At 38.2% G+C, this 16,324-nt stretch overlaps 2 protein-coding genes across 2 annotated transcripts in view; both read right to left on the bottom strand.

Moving 5' to 3' along the window:
• Positions 1 to 1,512: 1,512 nt before the first annotated feature.
• LOC141781869 (asialoglycoprotein receptor 2-like) lies at positions 1,513 to 3,765 on the bottom strand. The gene is made up of 4 exons (XM_074657810.1): positions 3,474 to 3,765; positions 2,970 to 3,112; positions 2,526 to 2,629; positions 1,513 to 1,742 (listed from the first exon to the last, which is right to left on the bottom strand). Exons 2-4 carry the CDS (start codon positions 3,084 to 3,086, stop codon positions 1,595 to 1,597), a joined length of 369 nt encoding a protein of 122 aa, XP_074513911.1. The 5' UTR covers positions 3,087 to 3,112; positions 3,474 to 3,765; the 3' UTR covers positions 1,513 to 1,594.
• Positions 3,766 to 5,675: 1,910 nt separating this feature from the next.
• parp4 (poly (ADP-ribose) polymerase family, member 4) overlaps positions 5,676 to 16,324 on the bottom strand; it is a 40,291-nt gene continuing 29,642 nt past the window's right edge. The window contains 14 exon segments of the mRNA XM_074657795.1: positions 5,676 to 10,546; positions 11,615 to 11,747; positions 11,922 to 12,024; positions 12,213 to 12,279; positions 12,379 to 12,405; positions 12,629 to 13,881; positions 14,919 to 14,972; positions 15,088 to 15,144; positions 15,254 to 15,310; positions 15,421 to 15,528; positions 15,661 to 15,693; positions 15,801 to 15,857; positions 15,983 to 16,051; positions 16,150 to 16,287. Of these exon segments, the coding sequence (XP_074513896.1) occupies positions 10,339 to 10,546; positions 11,615 to 11,747; positions 11,922 to 12,024; positions 12,213 to 12,279; positions 12,379 to 12,405; positions 12,629 to 13,881; positions 14,919 to 14,972; positions 15,088 to 15,144; positions 15,254 to 15,310; positions 15,421 to 15,528; positions 15,661 to 15,693; positions 15,801 to 15,857; positions 15,983 to 16,051; positions 16,150 to 16,287 (2,364 nt within the window). The 3' untranslated portion in view covers positions 5,676 to 10,338.

The following is a 16,324-nucleotide window of genomic DNA, read 5'->3' as shown; positions in this document are numbered from 1 at the left end:
TTGAGGTGTTGAAAACACCCTGTATAAAAGTCATCCACCACTAACACTATTTGTTTTTTAAGTTCCACATCCGTGTAATGGCGGTCACATGAACACTTGTAAGTCTAAAGTTATTTTCAATTGGGATTCAAAACGGATTGCTGACCTTGAAAGAACTCAACAGGAGCTACGACCCCTTACCAAATAAAAGTTTATTCAAGTGTGCTATTAGTATACTTATTTTAAACTATATTTTCAGTTTACTTTTTATGTACTTATCAGAGATATACTTAAGTATACTTAGCTTATACAGACAAGTATACAGAAAAGTCTGCTTGACTTATATTTGTACGCAATCTTTTGATCGAGATATACTTAAGAAAAGTATAATGAAGTATTCTTGCCTTATTGGCCGACAGAGAGGTATATACTTGACTTGCAGTTGTTCTAATTAAGTGTGTGAGAGTTTGTAAACAAATATTTTGATATGAATTTACTTCAATTCATCAGGAATTTTCTACATTTTTGGATTCTCCGTTCACCGTGGAGGTATGTGATAAAAACGTATACAGTACACACTGTATACATATAGAGCATAGATATCTATAGAGGAGAATATATTGAAAAACAACCAGCTTCTCATGCTATTTGGACAAAACCAGTGGTGGAAAGTAAGTAAGAGTACATTTACTCAAGTACTGTAATTCAGTATACTTTTGAGGTACTTTATTTCCATTTTATGCTACTTTCTTCTTCTTCTATTCAAATATTGTACTTTTTTACTTTTTACTACATTTATTTGATACCTTTAGCTACTAGTTTCTTAGTACAGTAGTTACAGATTCTGATTAATAATGCAAAATATAATCAACAAATAAACCACAATAAATTATTATGGATACGTTACATTTATTTAGCTGAGACTTTTATCCAAAGCGACTTACATTAAGTGCATTCAACCATGTTGGTACAGCCCTAAAAAGGGCAACAATCATGCAAATACATCAACATCATCAAATATGCTGAACTACTTCAAGTGCTCCATTTAGAGACGGTAGATGGAGAAAGCGTTTTTTAATTAACAATTACATTTACCAACACAGTCTCACGGCAGTTCATGAAATAGTCGCAAAATTGATTCGTGTACATAGACACGAATTTCCCTTTTTTTTCGTGACGCTCAGCACGACTTTCAACAACTTATTGTTTGTGCTTTGATGCACATGTCAATTTCCTCTCCAGTCTTTTAAAAATAAAACTACTTAATTAGGTTTAGGAATAGATCCTGGTTTTGGTTAAAATAACTCCAGAAGTGCTGTAACTTAAGTGACAAATAAATCAACTTTGACTTGTAGTTTCACACAGGACACCAACAGCGTTCTCCTGGGTGAAAGTCCTGTGTTTTTCTCCACCCACCCATCTACCCCGACCTCCTCCATATGCTGCATTCGCCACTTGGTATACTTTCCGATTCACAATTACGTAGATTACATACGAATTGATTTCTTGTTGACCATCCTGAAAAAAAATTGAAATTTGTGTACAAGAATCTATAAATTTCTTGACTACTTCACGAACTGCTGTGCGACTGGGTTGCATTAACATATAACCAATATTAAGCTATTTTCTCACAGATCCACGACATAACAGTTTCACACGACCAGTCATTCCACTGAGTGGTTTCAGGTCCGATATATGCACAGTCCTCTTCACCCCACCTTGGATCTCCACCACCATTATCCGGCTGGGTCTTCGCCCAGTTCCTAACAGGTCAATGAACAAAGAATCATGATACTGTAAATATCTGACACAAATACAGTTCCTCAGTGGATCATAAGGCTCTCTAGGTTGATACTCATGTGTCATATCTGCAGTGAATTGTTGGTCTAAGAATGCAGGACTGCGCTTTGTACCACAAGCTGTAACACTGCAACATCAAACTCAAAGGGGAAAAACAACCCAACATTATTATTGAGAAAAGAGGAATGACCTCTTTTTATGTCGTCTCTACTTCAGTGTGAAAAGTTAAAATTAGGTGGTGAAGAAGTGCCTGCTAACCATTTGTTTTAACAGCAGTTCACCCGAATGACAAAACAAGTTTCTCACGTTCCTCTACTGGTATTAAGACATGAAGATGTTGTGATTTTCACCCAGTTGACAGTCACCATTGAAGTAACAAATAGCAACAATGCTGCCACAGCTACTAGTGAAGCATTAGAGCTGTTTCTATAGTTACATAAACATGCAATTCCACATGATCATTTTACTTATATGAATATCACTTTGCAGACTAATTGTTCCGTTTCTGGCTGATCAATGGTTTAAAAGTATTACTTCCCAGAAATAAATTACTCTTCCACTGAGGAAAACAGGGTTTCATTAAAAAAAAACACATTAAAAGTTAAAAGTTTGGCATTGGAAGAAACCGCTTGAGTTGAGTCATATTTTATGATCTATAATAAATCTATGTATATATATTTAAATAAAACATAAAATGATAGCTGTATATGTTAATATCTATATTAAATACCAAAGTAAAGGCTTACATCAGAGTCAGTGGAGTTCCATCGATCCATTTCCAGGTCCCCTCCACATCTTTGTCATTCAAACCAATCCAACTGTCTCTCTGGGTGAGCCCAGCAACAAACGTCTGTTCAACATAAAGAAACTCACATTATATTTTACTTTTAAACACAATATGTGCAGTTTACGTATTTATCTGAAGATGAAGAAGAAAAGAAAATGTTTTTTTTCACGCTGTCCACAATGAGAGAAAGTAATTATTAATTAGTTTAGATATATGGGTTAATGAATACATACAACAACCCTGTCTCTTAAATATTACGTTCCCATACAACTAAACTGGAAATTATGTTTTCTCTCTAGAAATATAATTTATAAAATAAATACTTTTTAGAAAAATGGTAAAACATTTTTTTTTATTTCAATATCAATTTGCAAACACGCACATACACAAAGACACATTGCACCTGCTCTTTAGCGCTGTCAATCATCACCAGATGTGCTCCTCTGTTTCTGCAGTCCTCTCTGCCTTCATCCCAGGAACCAGTCCCACCAGAGAGGAGGTAACAGGCTGAACTGAACATCGTCCATCCTGCAGGACACGTTTTCTCTGCAAGATACAAACAAGATTCAATACAGATCAACAAGACTCATGTCAATGTGTCTGAAGTTAGTTCTGTAGAGGTCAACTTTTTCAATGAATGTCCCTTTAATGATGATGATCATGTGTTTGGTGTAACCTTGTTGGACAATTTGAGACTCAAAATTGAGATTTTTCTGCTTGTTTTTTCTTTAACTTTTAACCTGATTGACTGAACAAGACAAAAGTAAAAAACAGAAAGAAAAGTTTTGCACCATATAGATTATATCATCTACCAGTGATCATATCATGCAGTGTGACTCTTGTGAAACCAACCTGAGAAAAAATGTTACAGAAAGTTAATCTGAATACGGCACACGCAAGAACTCACTCTCTTTGGACAAACTCTGAAGCCTGTCCAACTCTTTAGTCTTTTCAGTGAGGCTGGCGTTCAGCAGGTCTGTCTCTGCAGACACGGAGGACAGCTTGTTATCGCTGGCCTGGAGACGCTCAGTCAGGTTGGCTTTGATAGTGGACAGATCTGCATCTGAACCACGAGTTGAGTCAAAAATTAATCAAGATACATTTTTCAGAAACTCAAAACCCCTTCTGCATTCATGTCTATCATGTATTGCACAAGACTACATTTCCGTTTTTTGCGCCATGATTGTGATCACACTGAACCAACATATCAAAGAGCTGCGGGTTTTTCACAGTAGCGATACAACATGCCACTGCATATTTCTTAAATGATACTCCTGTTAAACAAAAAGAGAATAAGTTGATACCTGATAAATGCTGTGATGATGATCTATACCAAACTCAATTTGAACATGTCACCAAAATGAAATGAGCCATTGTTTTGTTGATTTGGCTGTTTGGTTTTTTATTTTATGTCAAAATATTGAAAACAAAAGTGCTTCAAAAGAGCAAAATGTAAGTGAGAAAATCGAGACAAGACAGACAAATTAAACAAAGTAAAATTGAAAAAATATGGGGGACGGAACAAAATAAAAAATAATTAATGAATAAATAAATAAATGACTCAATAAATAGATAAATGTCATTAAATGTAGCGAAATAATATTAAAAATAAATGTAGTTATTAATTAATGTCCCTTATTTATATACTCGTTTAATTTTCCCTTTTATGTATCTATGTATTTATTTTTTACATTTTTAAATTTATTTATTTAGGTATTTATTTATTTTTAGAGGCAAATTGTGCATAAATAAATAAATAATAAATAAATAATAAATGAATGAATGAATGAATGAATAAATAAATAAATGAGAACATAAATACATACACACATTTAGAATAAGTATAAAATAAATACATAAATGAATGTAAAAATAAATAAATAAATAAAAGTAAATGCAAAAATAAATACATCTAAAGATGAATTAAAGAAACATATAAATTAAAGGGAAAACTAAATGAAGACAATAAATAACTGAATTAATACAAAGATAAATAAATAAATAAAAAAATTAAAGCAGAAATATCAAATTATGTCACACTATCAATTCATTAATGGCTACATTTATTTCCAATATTATTTTTGCTGCATTTAATGACATATTTATTCATTTATCGAGTAATTTATTTATATGTATTTAAATATTAATTTTTTTTTTATTTTGGCAGGTTCCGTCCTAACAGTGATAGACATATCTAGGGAAAACATGTACATCTTTCAGAGTAGAAGGATGCTCCTATAAGCACGAGTTCAGTCTGACTTTATCTTGTGAATATGATTTAGACTCACAGTGGACACCGAGGCTGATGAGTTTAGCCAGCAGGAAAACACTCAACAGCCCCAGACAGAGAACAAGAGCTCCATGAAATCTCCTCTCTGAGCTCCTGGGACCTGAACACAGAGAAATACAGTCAACAGTGATCAGATGATGATATACAGACTGATTCAACACTCTTACCTGTGGGATTGGTCGAAGGTCCCGGGTCAACAGACGTGTCATATTCAACATCGGCGTAGACTTCCTCCATCGCTCATGAGAATGCCAACTGTTTCCTAAAGGTTCAGCTCTCACAGACTACATGTAAATGCTGAAACTCTGGTTGGTTATAATTTCTTCTTTTTTTCTTTCTAAAGGTAACGAGGAAGTCATAAGATTATGAGGTGGTGAAAATATCTTATCAAAAATCATCCACCACTGAAACTACTTTTTTTTTGTAAGTTCCACATCCGTGTTATGGCGGTCACATGAACACTGTAAGTCTAAAGTTATTTTCAATTGGGATATAGGCCTACAGAGAGGTATATACTTGACTTTCAGTTGTTCTTACTTTTTGATTAAAGTGTGTGAGAGTTGGTAAACAAATATTTTGATATCAATTTATTTCAATTACTTCAATCCAGTTCTTTTTAACAGGTTTAATAAAAGACCTAACAGCATGACAGGGTGGTGAAAAGGGAAATCATCGTCTTCGGACCATGTAGACAAAGACTGCAGGGCTGCTGTGTGGAAGGGACGTAAAAAAACAACAGAGGTCTCCTACAGAATGAATCTATTATGATGATAAGCACAATAAAAGATATTAAAATCACACATGGAAGATTTTGAAAGATTTTTAATGCGTTCATGATTACACACAAAGACAATGTCAACTACCACCAGAACAAAGAAACAAGTGACACTTCATATCATTTCAAAATCATTTTCAGGAAGGTGGTCTTCACTTTATAGTGGTAAGCGTGCGTTCCAATACCAAGATGTAGTATGCCAGAAAAAGATTAAGCATGTCCCAATACATACAATGTCAAATGTAGTGTGCCAAAAAAAAACAGGATGTCCTATTGAATCTGCATTTTGCAGTATGCAAGCCACACAGACTGTATATAAGCAGCGGACGTAGACACTGTGACGTCACCCATTGGTTGTGGGCTGACATTTTGAAGCCTCGAGTTCGTCATTTTGGTCGTTGCTATCTTGGTTTTTTCGCAACCAGAAGTGACACGAGAGGGTTGAGCTAAGTACAACCAAACGCTGAATAACTTTGATGAAGTGAAAACACACTCTGAAAGGGTTAAAGTTCTAAGATGAAAACAAGGACAGCTCCCAGACCGGACAACGCTGTTGTAGCGACCTGTCAATCCCAAGGTAGCCACGCCCTAAAGCATCTCCTGCTTTATGGTCTATCTGACTCTAAATGGGACCATAATTTACTAAATGAACATCATGCTGTATTGAAGAAGACTTGAAACTAGCGACTGAGACCATAAACTCATGTTTACAATGTTTACTGAGGTAATAAATCAAGTGAGAAGTAGGCTCATTTTCTCAAAGACTTCTATACAACCAGAGGAGTCGCCCCCTGCTGGCCATTAGAAAGAATGCAAGTTTAAGGCACTTCCTCGTTGGCTTCACTTCTGAGACAGCATGCTTTTCTGGCTATTCTGACGTCACATCGACTGAGCCGCCAAGAGACAGATGACAGCCTGATGACAGCCAAAGCTATTGATTGAAGGCTGAGACACAGTCTTGAGCTATGGGGTATGACACATTCGCAGTGTAACCTGGAACTGCGATGTTGGAGGGTTACAGCAGATGCCGCTAGAAATAAAGGGATGGTGTCCACGCAGATGCTCTGTGGGTGCGCTCGGCCTGCCGGAACTTTTTGGGTACGCTCGAATGGATGGTGGCCAATATACAATATCACGTTTTCAAATAGAAAGCATTTGTTTATGGTCTTATATTAAATATCTTTTCAATAATTGCAGAATTGTATTTATTACCCATAAAGTAGGCTACTATGACACCCTCCCTGTGGACGCCTCAGTGAAACAAATCAATCAACCTCATGTTTTATGATTGTGCGCCAGCTAATGAGCCTTTTGGCAAGCGCAGACCAGATTTTACTTTGCATGTGTTCTACCCAAGCCCTCAGGATGAGCGCCTGTCATTAACGACAATTTTTGTAGCGGCCAAACGGCGGTACTACAACTTCCGTGTGTGCGATGTGATGCCATTGGGCCCAAAAATACTTTTTCCCATAGACTTACATTGGGAAAGAGACGTCTGTAAATTAGCAGATAATGAATCAACTTCCCAGTGTGAACACTTGAATAGCCCTTATCCAGAGGTATTTTCCTTCCTCCGTTCATGTGAGTGAGACCCAGACCGAGGCTGGAGCGAGGGCTGGGAGGCGGAGTTAGCAAGCCTGACGACAGCGTGACGGGTGTGACCCTGTGACCAAGCCATGTGACCGAGCGGACGCTACTGCGCCTGCTCCATGGGCCCAATGCATGCCGAAGATCCGGGTACTTTTCCACTCGGAAGTCGAGCAATTTTGGCTTCATGCGCCACTGAGCAACTTTCATGGGAATGAACGGGAGCCCGTCGCCAACGCTGTATCCAGTTCTCTTTATACATCCATGGTTGTACCCCAACAACAGGATACGATATGGCGCCATGAAATCTCCTCTTAACCCTCCCTCATGACAGCTCATGACAGAAGCCGCCGGATATATGAGCAAGAGGGTCAAAGTACGTAGTAGTACTTGCAGTACGTACTAAAGTAAAAGAAATAGTATGCGATATGGAAGTGTCTGAGAAAAAAAATGAGAAGTGGTAGAGCAGCCTTTTTTATCTCGAAACAACAATTTGTTCAGATGCTAGAAGAAGAGCTAAATCTGGTCTGTTTTGTAAATATTTTTTCAAATATTGATCTTGTTTTTCTTTTGCCAATTGAAACAAGTTGTGTGCAGCCAATTCCAGAAATGGACCACCACAATATATATAAGATCATGCGATAAAACACCTGCCAATACGTGTGCAAGTTATATCTCATTTGCAGTGGTGGAATGGAACTAAGCACATTTACTCAAGTACTGTACTTAACTACAAATTAAAGGTACTTTACTTGAGTATTTCCATTGTATGTAACTTTATACTTCTACTCCACTACATCTCGGAGGGAAATGTTTATACTTTACTACTACTACTACTTTTTATTTTAAATCATTTATCAGACAGCTTTAGTTACTTTTCAGATGATAATTTCCCATACGCAGCAGTAATATTGATCCAGAGACATCAAATATAATAGTAAAACACTGACAGGGAATATTTTACTGCACAACGAGTACTTTTACTCTTCATACTTTAAGCACGTTTAGCTGATAATACTTACATACTTGTAATTAAAAGTGCTCTATATGATATCCAGAGCATTAATATAACAGCAAACAACTATTTGCTATGTAAAGATATAGTGGACTAATGTCTACCTGAGCAGAGAATGAAGTCTCTCTCCCTCTGTGTGTGTTGTAATCAGAGCTTCTCTGTGCTTTGTTGACCTCGCCGGGCCGGCCGCGCTTGCTTGCTAAGTGCATGTTCCTGCCGTTAGCACCGTTAGCTCAGCCGTCGCCATGTTGAGAGTCGTGCAGAAGCAATAGAAATCCAATATCTAAGTACGGTTTTGAACGCCGGACTTTTACTTGTAATGAAGTAATTTCTGTGTGATATTAGTACTTTTAATTAAGGATCTGAATACTTCTTCCACCACTGCTTATTTGATAGATACACAGATACTTGCTGAAAGCGCTTCAGGTTAACAAAACTGGCGCTAGATGCTAAAACACGGAAAAGTAGCAACAAAGAGCGATTGTGTGGATTCAACGTGATCTGTAAATTACCACCTGCACACCGTGTTTCCATTCTATATTTACTCCTTGTAAGTGTTTGGTATTTTGTTCCATTTTGCGCTCATATGCTACAATAATCAAAGGTGCTGAAAGGCAGTTAGATATGTAAGGGAAAGGCAAGTTCATTGGTACAGCACCTTTAAGACACACAATAGATATACATGCACTCAAGAACATAGGTTACTCAGAGAAACCAGGTAACGCGGACAATCAGACAGCACATATACGTGCAGCAGGTCAGTCAGGGTTGTTTTTTTTTGTCCACCTGCCACTGTGGCTGGTGGATTTCAACATCCACCTGCTACTCAATAGATTTGTTTTTTTTGGCTTGTGAGTGAAGCAAATCTAGCAGCCACTTGCATATTTTACCAGCATTTGGCTGGTGGCTGGTGCTAATTTACAACCCTGAGGTCTGTCATCAGATTTCTCCACTGCTCTGACCTTATTTTGGAAATATTACTACATTCCTTTAACTGTAGTAATGATACAAGACTGCTTCCTGATTTTTTTTTATGTTTGTATGACTGTGTTTGCGACAACTGTGTCTAAATTTAACAGTCAAACGTTCAGAGGAAATAGACTTCTAGGCGCTGCTGTATAGATCGCTGCAGGGATGACGTATTTTTTGTCAGCCAACCCGGAAGTTACAGTCGCACGGGTTCCCTCAACAAAAAGCAAATGGGATTTTTCCATTGAGTTCTGTCAAATAAGCTCTGTGGCAAACAAACATTTCGTTCCGTAAGATAATCTTCACGAATGAACACCACTTTTATGATTTTTTAAGTGTGAATGCAATCGGCAGAAGTAAAAAGCTAACGTTAGGCTATTAAGGAACTACACCACGGTCGCATGAGTGCGAGTAAACACAACGAGGCTGTAAAGGCGGATGTGTCGGCGTGATGAAGTTTCGTAGTCTCATTTATCCACTTGTTAGCGACAGCCTTTTTTAAGACACATAAAAACTTAAACATTCGGGAGTGGGATTATTACCGACGTATTTTATGTCGTAGAACAAAACGTTAAAATCTCTTCAGCTTGTGTTAACCACAGACCTTATCTCAGGCATCTAAATAAAAACCCATTCAATAAACCACTTTTAGATGAGGGAACCGAAAGTGCTAAAATGCTAACTCATTTCCTGTTTTTAGGATTCTTTCCTGCAGCATTCTATTAGCTTCAATTTTAGTCTAATTTTGGATTATTCTGGATGTCATGACCTTTCCCTTTATCCTGCCGCTCTGCGGTCACAGTGATACTTTCGCTGTCTGTCTGAAGGCTTTGTCATAAACATGTGTACAAGTAAAAACACAATTAATATCAGTATACATGGCCAATAAATTGGAGAAATCTAGCTCTCAAATCCCCTACCCAGATTAAGGAATACATTTCTTGTAAAGTTTAGGAAACAGGTGACTGCAGAAAGCCACCTGTATCTGGTTATTTAAGTGTATATAAACGCAGTGACAGGCAGCTCGAAATGCTTTACGTAAGCCAAAGAAATGTCAAAATAAATCTAAAAGATAATCTCAAAACGGCAAAGCGTAATGACTTCTCTCACATTATCTTCTCTTCATGCTGGCCTGCTCAGTGGACCAGCAGATGGGGAGCGGTCCTCTGCAGGTTCAGACCAGTGAGAGATGAGAAGGGAGGGAGGCCTTCGAAGCCCAGCAGCTGACGGGTGGAGGATTCCCAGCTCAAACCAAACTCCAGCCGGCTGTAGACACACGGGTACTGATGGTCAGCCCAGCAAACCCAGTCCACCGCCCTCTTCACCTCCTCCCACCGCTCAGGCCTGGAAGAAAAAGCCAGTCGTTACCAAAAGAGGTAAGGTGCCACTCTGGGAATATCTGTAATTTTTTGCTCTGGATGATTTTAGAAACCATCCATGTTTGATTTTCAGCATGTATGTAGTCAGAGATGTCCTGTAGTCAAATATATCAGTCACTGTCAGGAATTATGTATTACATTTTACCAGCAACTCAAAAATCTAAGAATAAAGACCCTCACAAATTAGTGGTATTTTCTTTTTAATTTATAAGGGACATGTAATGTTTTATACTCCATCGGGGCCGTTTGAATGCATATAACATAAATGTCAGTATATGGGTGCTCTACAGTTGTAGCGTCGGCCCATTTGACCATGGAGACGAGAGCGACGTCCGGCTCGACCGCACGTTACTGCGATACGATAACGTTTCCTGTCTGTGACAGAGTTAGCATGCAGCTTTAGCCGTGATGTCTAGCTCTGCTTTTACTGCCAATGTGTGAAACCCAAAGTGTTTCCATCCTTTACTGGATGTGTAGTGTTTACCACTTTGGATTTAACATGTGAGGGTGCAAGTCATATCCACGCCAACCCTCCGCTGTTTTCTACTTGTTTGGTTTCGTTTCATAATCGTAAAAAAAATAAATTGCGATACATAGGTGAATTAATTTTTTTCCCATCCCTATTACCCTCTAGAATAATTAAAACATTTTTGCACTCCCAAAGACGATGTAGTCTAGTTCCAGTGATTACTTTGCATTTAGGACAATTTGGACATATTGATATAATTGATATATTGATTGCATATTCATATTCTGGAGGGCAATTGCAGAATAGCTTCCCATGTTTCTTTATCTATTGCCACCTTAAGCAGTGTACACCAAGTATTTGTTTTCTTGTACACAAAGTGCCCACATGTCATTCTAATTCAACCTCATGTGGCTCTTCATTAACATGAGACATCACACTTGTTTTTGTCCTGTTTTGAACATGTATCATGGTTGCATTGTGTGCCTAAAAGTTAAGACTCGGGTCATATTGTTTTAATTATTTGTTTCAGTGTCTTCATGTTTTTTTGAGTGGTTTTAGACAGACCTGGGCAGAGAGGAGTCGTCCAGGCAGAAGAGGGTGCGGAGCAGTTTGCCCTCCTCCAGCTTCTCCACCCTCATCAGCTGCAGAACCAGAAGAGTCGCCAACAGCCTCAGGATGTCTGCATGGGCCCTCACACCTACACCACACACATACATATATGCTGTTACTATTACTTAAGCGAACAATGTGAATATGTCTGTTTCCACTCAATAACCCCAACCTTATAGTCCCAGAAAATTGGTCAAAATTATCTAAAATGACAAAACAATTTCCACTCTGAAGGTCTGAAACAGGTTCTGAGAGTTCTCACCTAGAGACTGGATGCCCTTGTTTTTCAGGAACACATTGGCGAAGAGGTCTACGTCGATATTCACGAGTTCACCCAGTTCTGTGGTGAACTCCCAGTAGCCGTCCTGCAACACGCAGACACATTTTTACATTTTTCGTTCTGTGCAAACTGGTAAGAACGTCAAAATCAAAGGATCAGAACTGATATACCTTTCTCATAGCTGGCATTTTAACTTGGCAGCAGGAGAAGCAAAGGCTTAATAATAATAATAATAATAATAAGCATACATTATTTTTATAAATCATATCTTACCGAATGCTGCATCTGGAAGATCTTTGTCCATCTGAGCTTCAACACTTCAGCATCTGCTGACTTTCTCCTGAAACAACATGATCACAGCAGGATAGTGAATAATGGCAACAGCTGATGTATATCAAAAATCACACAAAAGCATCCAGAAATGTAAACATAAACTCACACGTATGCTGACTTTCTCCTACTTCCACTTACATAGATGCACATACACGTTTACATACAGGGGACATACAGGAATCATTTTCAGTTAACACATACAGATGTTTTCATTTTGTCAACCAGTTTTGCCATCATTTAAGTAAGAGTATTTTGACAACAACAACAACAACAACAAACTAATATACAATAATTATTATCAGAGTTAAAGCATATCTTAAAAAGAAAAAAATTATTATAAATGTTTTGTGACTCACCTACAGAGTTGATAAACTGGTGAAGACAGAGGTTTGGAGTGCTCCTCGATTGAAGACCCTATATACACAGATTGTGCTGGGCCCCGCAAAATAGAGGATTGAAGACCTGAGCGAATCATTCCCCTTCTACCAGACATTCCTTGAACAGGTTCAGGTTCACTCTGGGTCTGTATTTGCCTGGAAATAATAGCTGGAAAGTGTGCTTTAGGCATTGAGTTTGGAAATTCTGTTGATGTTGAACATTCTCGTGACATTGATAACACTGGTAACCTTTGTAAGCTTTGTATCTTTTCGTTTAACATTGGTTGATCCTGGACAAGGGATTGGGCTTGAGGCAGAGAGCCACTGAAACCAGAACTTGACATTTGTTGATCTGCAAAACCTGCTGGAGGTGCTTGCATGCTTGTTTCCAAGCATCGATTCCGGGCAAGGGATCGGAATTGAGGCTGAGAGCCACTGAAAACAGAACCATACTGTCGTTGAGCTGCAAAACCTGCTAGACGTGCTTGCATGCTTGTTTGCAAGCATTGATCCTGGACAAGGGATTGGACTTGAGGCTGAGAGCCACTGAAACCAAAACCATACTGTCGTTGAGCTGCAAAACCTGCTGAAGGTGCTTGCATGCTTGTTTCCAAGCATTGATCCTGGACAAGGGATTGGATTTGAGGCTGAGAGCCACTGAAACCAAAACTTGACTGTTGTTGAGCTGCAAAACCTGCTGGAGGTGCTTGCTTGCTTTGTTTTATGGAAAGATCCCATCCAAGCGAGTTGACTTGAGGCTGAGAGCCACTGAAACTAAAACCTGAACATTTTTGTTTTGTTGGCAAGTTTTGTTTTTTGGAAATGTCCTGTTCAAGGGAGTGGCGTTGAGGCAGAGAGGCACTGAAACTTAAACCTGACCGTTGTTGAGGTGCTTGCTTGCTTTGTTTTTCGGAAAGGTCCTGTTCAAGGGATTGGCCTTGAGGCAGAGAGCCACTGAATCCAAAACTTGTCTGTTGTTGAGCTGCAAAACCTGCTGGAGGTGCTTGCTTGCTTTGTTTTTTGGAAAGGTCCCGCTCAAGGGAGTTGACTTGAAGCAGAGAGCAACCGAATAAAGGACTTGGCTGTTGTTGAGGGACCATTTGACTAGGAAGGTATGGACAAGGAGGAGGAGGAGGAGGATGAGGAGCAGCAGCGGACGACCCAGACACTATATGTTGTCTTTCCTTTAGCCTTGCCTCAAATAATGGTTTTATGGCTGAGGAAGTGGTACTCTACAAAAGAAGAGAAATAAAGAAAACAAAAAAGGTCAGAACCTTTTTTTTTTTTTTTTTGCTAAAGAAAAAACAGAACTACTGATTTTTTTTTTTTTAACACCACTTAAAGTTCACAGACACGCACACACACACACCATTAATAAATGGCAAATTGATAGTTCATTAAAAATGTGTTAATAGTTATTTTACTGTTAAACAATGAAATAATAATTTTACTAATTATTAGTAATGCCATAATTTATGTTATTTTAACAGATTATTGTTACACACATTTTAACATTTTGTATACTATATTAAGTATTTGTTAATGATATTTGTAAAACATCTATAAACATTACATAGGTAGATATTTGTCATACTTTATCAATGGTTAATAATTGATTTCTGGCCCATCTATATATGTAATGTTTATACATGTTTTACAAACGATTTCTTAAAGGTTTACAAATCATTTGGTAATCATTAACAAATACTTAATATAGTATAGAAAATGTTATTGCAACAATAAACTGTTAATAAATAGTCTAACAATGTAATCGGAATGTAATTGTTATCATCTATTGTCAGCTATGATACAACATAGAATTTATAAACTAATTATTTCACATTACACAAACTAATGATAAAATAACAGAAATTATTTCATTACTAATAATTAATAAAATTATTAATTATCATGTCATTATTTATTAAATGTAAATTAACTTAAGTTTAACTAACTATCAATTTACCCTTTATAAATGATGGTTATTATATCAAGCAAACTTTTGGTAATGTTCCCCGACGTCGCTGTGGTTTCACAATGACAACCCGCCTCTGCTGTCACATTAAATAGCTTTTTTTTTTGTGAAGCACATGCAAGAAGAATTGAGTTAGTATTGTCAATAACTTTCACATACTGTAGCAATTTAAGATTCGTTAACCAATTATGTGTGAATAGTGAATAACCTTATTCTGATTCATTAAAAATAGCAGCTCTGTTGTTCCCCCAAAATAACAAATGTGCAGCTGCAGTTTTGCGTGAAGGGACTAACCGTGGGTGAATAATGTGGAGAGATTGAGTCCTCCAGCACACGAGCTTCTTCTTCCTACAACAGAACAGAGAGAGAAATGCAGCTCTGAAAAGTGACAATTACTCAATCACAATATGAAAAGTTGTGCTTTCCTTGCCCCATGATTACACTATACACAGTGTGACGTTACCATCAAATCACGAGCCTCAACAACCTCAGATACTTCCTCCTCGCGTTGATGCGTTCCCTAAAACGGAGAGACAAAATGTAGCTCTGAAAAGTGACAATTACTCAATCACAATATGAAAAGTTGTGCTTTCCTTGCCCCATGATTACACTATACAGTGTGATGTTACCATCAAATCATGAGCCTCAACAACCTCAGATTCGTCCTCCTCGCTTTCATCCAGTCCCTAAAACAGAGGGACAAATGCAGCTCTGAAAAGTGACAATTACTAAATCACAACAAGAAAAGTTGTGCTTTCCTTGCCCCATGATTACACTATACACAATGTGACGTTACCATCGTAGTACGAACCGCAATAGCCTCGCCTTCTTCACAGCTTGCCGTTCCCTGGAAACCAAAAGCCATATCATCATCAGATTCATCCTCCCAGTCCCCATCCTCTTCCTAAAACAGAGACAAATGCAGCTCTGAAAAGTGACAATTAGTAAATCGCAGGAAGAAAAGTTGCGCTTTCCTTGCCCCATGATCACACTATACACAGTGCGACATTACCATCGTAGCACGAGCCTCACTGACCTCAGATTCTTCCTCCTCGCCTTTATCCATCTCCTAAAACAGAGAAAAAAAAGCTCTGAAACGTGACAATTAATAAATCACAAGAAGAAAACTTGTGCTCTCCTTGCCCCATGATTACACTATACACAGTGTGACGTTACCATCAAACAACGAGCCATATCATCATCAGATTCTTCCTCCTCGCCATCATTCATTATCTAAAACAGAGGAACAAATGCAGCTCTGAAAAGTGACAATTACTAAATCACAACAAGAAAACTTGTGCTTTCCTTGCCCCATGATTACACTATACACAATGTGACGTTACCATCAAAGCACGAACCTCAATAACCTCGCCTTCATCATAGCATAACGAATCCAGGATATTAGATTCTTGCCCCCAGTCCTCATCCTAAAACAGAGAGACAAATGTAACTCATAAAGGTGACAAAAGACAACAAGTCAATTTGCCCTTCCACCCGGATTACACTATACACAGTGTGAGGTTACCATCATATCATCGTCCCCAGACTTTCCCTCTTCGCCATCCTGAGGAGAAATCCAGCTGATGTAGGGGAGGAAGTCCACATCTTCCTCTGCGATCAACTTGGGGATGTCTGTGAAGCCCTCCTCTGTTTGTTCAGAGTCCTAAAACAAGGTGGAGGAGTTTGGTTTGGAGCTACAA

This window comes from Sebastes fasciatus, chromosome 14 (assembly GCF_043250625.1).
Source record: "Sebastes fasciatus isolate fSebFas1 chromosome 14, fSebFas1.pri, whole genome shotgun sequence".
Lineage (NCBI taxonomy): Eukaryota > Metazoa > Chordata > Actinopteri > Perciformes > Sebastidae > Sebastes > Sebastes fasciatus.
This window is presented reverse-complemented; position numbering and strand designations above follow the sequence as displayed.

Bases quoted from the DNA above. Each gene is read 5' to 3' on its own strand.
- LOC141781869 (XM_074657810.1), bottom strand. From the start codon at position 3,086: ATGTTCAGTTCAGCCTGTTACCTCCTCTCTGGTGGGACTGGTTCCTGG. The intron at 2,630-2,969 runs GTGCAATGTGTC...TATGTTGAACAG, and splicing joins TTGACAGCGCTAAAGAGCAG to ACGTTTGTTGCTGGGCTCAC. The intron at 1,743-2,525 runs GTAAGCCTTTAC...TTGACCTGTTAG, and splicing joins GGAACTCCACTGACTCTGAT to GAACTGGGCGAAGACCCAGC.